The sequence below is a fragment of the Microtus oregoni genome, unplaced genomic scaffold (genome assembly GCF_018167655.1).
Source record: "Microtus oregoni isolate MIOR12 unplaced genomic scaffold, Mior012 000033F_ref0000390, whole genome shotgun sequence".
Classification (NCBI taxonomy): Eukaryota; Metazoa; Chordata; class Mammalia; order Rodentia; family Cricetidae; genus Microtus; species Microtus oregoni.
The window spans coordinates 17,008,534-17,015,721 of record NW_024543092.1 but is presented as its reverse complement, the minus strand read 5'-3'; the positions used below and the strand labels follow the sequence as shown (position 1 = coordinate 17,015,721).

At 49.2% G+C, this 7,188-nt stretch overlaps 1 protein-coding gene across 2 annotated transcripts; it reads left to right on the top strand.

Annotated features, from left to right (window-relative positions):
• The first annotated feature begins 222 nt into the window (after positions 1–222).
• Positions 223–6,468, top strand: Dynlt1 (dynein light chain Tctex-type 1). 2 transcript variants are annotated; one of them, XM_041680271.1, is made up of 5 exons: positions 223–310; positions 2,476–2,517; positions 5,174–5,297; positions 5,649–5,726; positions 6,042–6,468. In XM_041680271.1, exons 1-5 carry the CDS (start codon positions 284–286, stop codon positions 6,110–6,112), a joined length of 342 nt encoding a protein of 113 aa, XP_041536205.1. In that variant the 5' UTR covers positions 223–283; the 3' UTR covers positions 6,113–6,468. The 2 variants fall into 2 exon arrangements, with proteins under 2 accessions (XP_041536205.1, XP_041536207.1); XM_041680273.1 differs by lacking the exon at positions 6,042–6,468 and having other exon boundaries at positions 5,669–5,724.
• Positions 6,469–7,188: the final 720 nt, after the last annotated feature.

Here is a 7,188-nt window from a genome sequence, read left to right as displayed (position 1 = left end):
CGACTCTGACAGTTTCTTTGGCAACCACCTCCAGGAGGACTAAGCGTCACGCCCTGCTACTTGGAAATGTAGGAGGCGGGGTCCGAGCGGTGGGCGGAGTCACTGGTGGGCGGGGCGGGCGATAGGCGGTGTCCCCCTAGTGGGAGGGGCCTGGTCTTTAGAGCGTGGGTGGCTATTGGTAGTGGTCAGGGTCCCTGGCGCGGGGGCGGAGGAGTGGGCGGGGCCTAGATGCGCCTGCGCAGTCCACTCTACTCGGCGGCGGAGGAGACTCGGTAGAGGGAAGATGGAAGACTTCCAGGCTTCCGAAGAGGTAACGCCGGGATGGGCCGCGGGAGGGTGGTGGCCGAGATCCAGGCGTGGGGCGGCCCCGCCTGGGAAGCCGCAGCTACTTGTGTCCGCGGCCACCCAACCGGAGGCTGATGAGCCTGGGTGGCGGTTCCCAGCGGGCCACTCCGAGTCTTTCCCGCGTGGGCGGTGCCCGTGCGGGCTGGTGGACTCGGTAGGGCTCTCATCCTCCGCCGGGAGGGTGACATCATTCGCCCCTTTAACGCTGCTGCAGACCCCAGCCGGGGCCGGCTTGGGAAAGTAGGGGTCCTGCAGTGGCCTGATGACACGGGCGCACAGGGCCTGCTCCCGGTCCCTGCAGTGGGGGTCTGCTGTCCTTCTGCCAAGTGCAGACGCTCAAACAGAACCTGCCTTTGTCTCGGTGCCGCACCTTGTCCTTCAGTGCGGCGCTCCCCACCACCACGGGGTACATTTCATCTCAGTTTAAGATAGTCATGAGATCGCTCATTCGTGGGGCGGGGGGAATACAAGCCCCAGAGTGCCCTAGACACTTGACTTGATGTGTTGTCAAAATGGCTTTTCCTTCGTTCTGACTTATTCAGGAAACAGCTTGAATGGACGCCCCAGTTATAGTTGCTCATTTTTTCTTCCTGAATGATCTTTTTTGAAGCTCATTAAAGTCCCATGTGTTACACAGTTTGCCAAAAATAAAATTTAAAAAAGCCTAACATTTCCTCTTTTGACATTTCTAAAATGTAGTTCAACTGAGGGTATTCTGAGGGAAGAGTACGCCATTTGCATTTATCAGAGACTTTCAGTTTTGGTCTAATTTCTCAACACAAACTTTATGGCAGTATCATTCTGTGTTTGAATGCTGGTGGAATCCAACTGAGTAATCTCAGGCCACGATTCGGATGCAGCTGGCAAAGGGGCTGCCTTACCCAGATAGCAAACTGGCAGAAGGCTAAAAACTGGTTTGTGTTGTAGTCTCGGCTAGTCGAACTTCATAAAAAGGAAATGGCCGGTGTGGAGAGAAAGCCACTAAAACTACATTGAGGTTCCAGTTTGTGCACGTGAACTGGCTAGAGATGTCTGGGCAGAGCGGTCTGAGTTTTACATGGGATGTTAGCGGCAGGAGGATGGATGCCCACTATTGTTTACCCGCAGCCTTTTCTGCCTGCCCAGATTCTCCTGAGTTCATTTATCTTTCTTGTAGCAGCTGCACTGCCCACTGCCTTCCAGACACCTTCCCTTCGGTCTTTCTCCTGCTCTAGCTGTGTGGAGAGCTGCGGAAGGGACTTTGCTTTGTGGTTTAGGATCACTGTACTTACTCAGGAAGAGTCTTCCAACTGACTCACTCTCTAAGACATCACGTTTGCACTAGTTTAGTGATTCGGTTTTGTTTCCAAATGACTTTGGGAGTCTAACAAGTGAGCTGGCTTTGGGTCATCAACTCTTGTTCCTCCTGAAGAGAAAGGGGTATTACCCAATTCTAGAACAGGGCAGGGCCCACGGTGGTCAGCAGCCAGGAAATGTCTTCAACAAAACAGGACTGTCTGCCTTTCTACCAGGAAGGCAGAGGCCTTGGGGCTGCCAGTGCTAAGCATGGCCCAGAACTTGGAATAGTTTGTTCTCAAATGAGCAGCACACGGGCAGGCTAGTGTCTGGCCAATGTCATTTTCAGGACACCTTACACCCAGTCAGATCCACTATTTTGTCAGAAGGAGACTAAGAGAACTAAACTCCTTCAGGCCCTGCTTCACTGATGGCCCACGGGGTAGAGAAATGTGACACACACCAGCCTCTTACACATTACAGGTCCTCATCTGTTTACCTCAGGGAAGAGAACGTCCCATCTCTAAAATGGTTACGCTTCTTCAGCTAGTTTGTATGGAAGTCGAGTAACTCATAATACAACGCCTGTACTGGTTAATGGTTCCACCAGCTGGCTACAAGGGAAGGAGAGAAAGGATCCTCGTGGGATTTTAACAGTGTTTACCTGTGCTTCGGTCCTGCAGAGCAGGGACCCTGTGGCACCAGCTATTTTGCGTCTCTGGGCTCTGAGCAGTGCAGTCCTCTGTCTGGTCAGCAGCCTGGTTTCTGAGTCATGTTCATTGTCTCACTGTGTTTATTGATGCTGTGGAGAAAGAGCTTTTAAACCAGACTTATCTAAGTTTTCTTCCTTAACAGACTGCATTTGTTGTCGACGAAGTGAGCAACATTGTAAAGGAGGTAGGTGGGAACATGCCTGTCTTTCAAGTGTTTGATTGATGGCTGTGTCTCAGGGTTACTATAGCTGTGATGAAACACCACGACCAAAGCAGCTTGGGCAGAAAAGGGTTTATTTGACCTACCCTTCCCCATCACTGTTCATCACTGTAGGATGTCAGGACAGGAACTTAGGGGAGGAACCTGGAGGCAGGAGCTGATGCAGAAGCCTTGGAGGGGTGCTGCTTACTGGCTTGCTCTCCATAGCTTGCTCAGCCTACTTTCTTAGAGAATGTAGGACCATCTGCCCAGGGATGGCATCACCCACAATGGGCTGGGATCTCCCCCTTCATTCACTAATTAAGAAAATGCCCTACAGGTTTGCCTACAGCCTGGTCTTATAGAGACGTTTTCTCAATTGAGGCTCCCGCCTCTCAGATGACTTTAGCTTGTGTCAAGTTGACACAAAACTAGCCAGCACAGCATGTATGAAGGAAACGCCATATGAATTAAAACGGGAAAAATCTCAACAGCTATTGAGCCTGTGTTTTGGCTTTTCAAATATTTTTACTTATATATGTTAAACTTACTCTCATTATACAAATTATGTATACTGAGTCAGGAAATCTCACATGGCATTGGAAGATGTCAAGGCAAAGTCTGTAACCATGCAGCATGGAAGATTCATGACTCTAGTGTTGGATGAAAAAGAGCAGCTGCAGAGAAACTGTAACAACTTCCATAGCTCAGGACCTGGTGATACAACTGGGGGATGCATTATTGATACGAATCTTAGTACCTCCCTTAAACAATGAAGATGGCAGACAAAAGGAATTGGACCACTGTGATAGGATAACTCACAAAAGCAGTGTTAAGGGAGGAAGGTTTGTTTTGGCTCACGGTTGGAAGGGATCCAGTCCATCATAGCGGCAGAGTGTGCAGTGACTGGTCACCATGCATCTTTGTCTAGTTTAGGTTAACGGGATGTGGGCAGCACCATTCCACAGGCTGGGGTCCCAATCCGAAGAGAAGGGAGAAAGCATGTTGAGCCCCAGCATTCACTGCCCAGTTTCTGACTGCAGACTAACGTGATTAGCTGCCTTGGGCCCCTGCTGCCATGACGTTCCCACCATCATGACTGGGAGCTAGAATTAACCCCTCTTGTTTTTGCCAAGTACCATTTGAGGTCCTTCAAAGTAATTTTGGATTGACTGCAATGTAAGGTTATTGATGTCCATTACTGAGTTGTGCCAGCATTAAAGAATCTCTATGTTGTAAGAAGTATCCAAAACCAAAGTGACGTCTGTCCTTTATGTACAGTGTTGAACATTGGGTGTGGTTTTTCTGGGAGTGTAAGTTTGCCTTTTATTGTTTCTTCAAGGTAATGTTTCCTGTGGAACAGGTGGGAGGTGGAAAGTGGTAGATTAAACCAGAGCTGGGAAAAGTAGATTGGGCTTCGTAGGGGCGACTTCTGCCTCTTGTCTTCTGCATCCACTGGGACTCAGTGCCCAGGCCGCAGGTGGTTTAAAGCACACATTAGCGGTCCAAGGGGAGTGTGAGGTGACAGTCTTTAGACTTGTCCTGCCCTCGGGCTGTTTAAAAGTGGGGGGGGGGTGAGTGGCTCCAAAGCTAGAGGTTTCCTTTCTCCCTAGAAACTGAATTCCACAGTGCATAGCGGTTGCCCTTCTTCCTGGGCAGTATTTGCATCTGGCAATACCCTGACTAAAGCAGACCACTCACTGGTCCTTAGCCTGTGGTGTGTTCTCAGCCCAGAGTGGGCTATGGGGCAACTAGGGGCTGTGTTAGCGTGACTGGTGAGAGCCCCAAGTCTGCAACTGGAAAATCATGGCATCTATGATGTCAGTTTTCATCCTGAGAAGACCAGTTGCTGCACTTGGCCTGCAGTGTCTGACCCTGCTCCTTCACCACTGTGCAGTGAGGGCCCCCGAGCCTGTGTCTAAAAACAAGCCATGGCCCTTAGTGAATGTAGATTAGAAGAGGCAGGGAGGGAGCTGCTAGGGGCTGCACTGGCGTCTAGAGTGGGGCTACTGGGGAAAGACCCAGGGGTCACTGGATGGGAAGCAGGGATAGGACAGTGAGGACACTCTGCAGAAGCCCTGGAACATGGGGGAAATGCCACCACAGCTCAAGCGTTGGGATGTGAAAGGCTGGGCTGTGCGTGATGCAGTGATGTAAACCACAAAATGAGGGCGAAAGCACTAGACTAGAAGACTGGATCGGTTGTATATTGCCAGCTATACAGCCAGTAAAATGTCATCCAACATACACTACTAGATTGCATATTTTATGGTTTGATAAAAATGTCTGGTATACTTTATAAAGAAATTGGCAAAATAAAATGTTTTTCAACCTCTATAAGAAAAAGTGTTGCTTATCTAGGATATTAGCAGTAGCTGAACAGTCAATCTGTTTGTTTAGTCAAAATGTTGAACACGTTTGACAGATTCTGTAAAACACAGATCTTCAGCCAGTGTAAACATAACTGGAACGCAATGTGATGCTGAAGGAAACCACGCATGCAAAGGAGCCCCCAGCTTAAGCATAAGCTCATGTCTTCCCCGGGTCTGTCTTTAGCTGCTAGGTGGACCGCGGGCCATGTCGGTTGACTGGAGGGTGTGGTATCTGGACTCCGTCCGTGACCTCTGTGCCTCTTCCCTAGGCTATAGAAAGTGCCATCGGCGGCAATGCCTACCAGCACAGCAAAGTCAATCAGTGGACCACAAATGTCGTGGAGCAGACTCTGAGCCAACTCACCAAGCTGGGGAAGCCATTTAAATACATCGGTAATGGATCTTCTCTTGTGTGTTTTGATACCATTCTTTAAACACTGATCAGAGGTATAGCAATTTGTTGCCTAAGCTCAAAGAAAGTTCCTGAACTTCAGGGCCAGGTCTCCTGTGTAGTGAATGAACCCTGCACTTCGTCCATCAGGCTGATGCCACTGTTGCAGGACTTCTGTCAAACAGGCATTTACAGGATTTCTGGTCAGACACTTTTAGATGTTAAGACAAAGGAAACATAGATAGGCAGTATCTATAATTTAGGAACATCAGCCGTGTGATCTACCTACATTGAAAGCAGGCAAAGTGAACTCATGTTGCCAAGGTTTCTAACACAAGTTTGTTTAATTTAAGTGACCTGTGTAATCATGCAGAAGAATGGGGCTGGGTTACACACCGCGAGTTCCTGCTTCTGGGACAGCTCTACTGACGGTAGGATTTTCACCCTCTTGGGAAATGTTATGCCCATTGGTCCTCAACTTTTCCATAGCTCTGTGGTCCAGAGCAGTGTTCTGTGAAGTGTGCGCTTAGATGACTCACATTCTCCGTGCATCTCTGTAAAAGTTATCACTGCCTGGCATAGAGGTGCACACCTTGAATCCCAGATCTAGAGAGACAGAGGCAGGCAGATCTCCGAGAGTTTGAGACCACCCTGGATTGCATAGTGAGCCCCTACCCAAACATCCTGTAGACACTTGCCCATTTATCTGTAAATGAAGTCACTTTCTCTGTGTGTCTTCCCTGCAGGGAGCTGCACAGTCCGATGGGAGAACAAGACCATGTACTGTATCGTCAGTGCCTTCGGACTGTCCATCTGACCTCCTTGCCAGCCTGCGCCTCTGGTGTCTCAACATTTCCCCTTCATCTTAACACCAGCTAGGGATTGCGTGAACGTCTTCCTCCTCTTTGTGTTTTGTGGCACTCGAAACGTAGAGAAAAAAAAAAAAAAACCAAATGACTCCAAGGTCACAGGACCCGCACGGCATCAGGCAGATGAGCCGCCAGCTGTCACCTGAGGCTGGTAGCGCCTCTTGTCTTAACTCTTATCTTTTCAAAGGTGCTAAGAACCGAAGTCTGCTAGGAGGAATCTTTCTCTACTTTCTGAAATGATTCAGATACACTAATTTTCCATACTTTATACTTTTGTTAGAATAATAAATTATTCAAAATTAAAGTTTGGTGTTTTGTGGTCTGGAGCATCACACATGAATCTATGTTGCTGCCTTCAGAAGTATTTTTTTTAAAGGTTGCTTTCAGTCCTTTGCACGCTGACATAAAGAATGTCAGTGAACACCCTGCCCTGGCTGACGGGCTCAGAACAGGTCACGGGCCTGTCTTTTACTGTGATTGGTGAGACCTGGTGACACTGGCGGAGCCGGAGAGGGCCGTGAACCTCAGAGGCAGGTTGGACACGCGTGACAAGATGAGCCTCCCTCGGAGGCCTGGAACGATGGCAGATGTCTCTCCCCCGCAGTTTGGTTGTTTCATTTTTAAATTACGTTATTATTTGTGACAGTGAGTGAGACCACGAGCGCCATTATATACTTGTGGGAGTTGGTTCTTTCTCCGTCCCTGGGCCCCAGGGATAGAACTCGGATAGGCAGGCTTGGTGGCAGCACCTTCACCTGCTGAGCCATCTCAGGTGATACAAACCAGGAAGCAAAAAAAGCATAGGAGAAAAAAACCTCCTTGGATTCTTTGCCTGGCAACATGGTAAACATAAACTATCTTAGTCAAGGGGGAGGGAGATGGCAGCTCTGCCTTAGCCCTCTAGAATGGAAGTGTGCTGGTTTTCCCTGTGCGGGGGAGCAGGAGCCCAGCCATGTGGTGACCCTCCATGCCTAGTTCCTGCTTTCTGGAAGTGAAAGGGTAGAAGTTGGACGAGCCAGTGAGC

Excerpts from the sequence above, each read along its gene's own strand:
- Dynlt1 (XM_041680271.1), top strand. The coding sequence starts at position 284 with ATGGAAGACTTCCAGGCTTCCGAAGAG. Across the intron at positions 311-2,475 it reads ACTTCCAGGCTTCCGAAGAG|ACTGCATTTGTTGTCGACGA; the intron begins GTAACGCCGGGA and ends CTTCCTTAACAG. Across the intron at positions 5,298-5,648 it reads GAAGCCATTTAAATACATCG|TGACCTGTGTAATCATGCAG; the intron begins GTAATGGATCTT and ends GTTTAATTTAAG.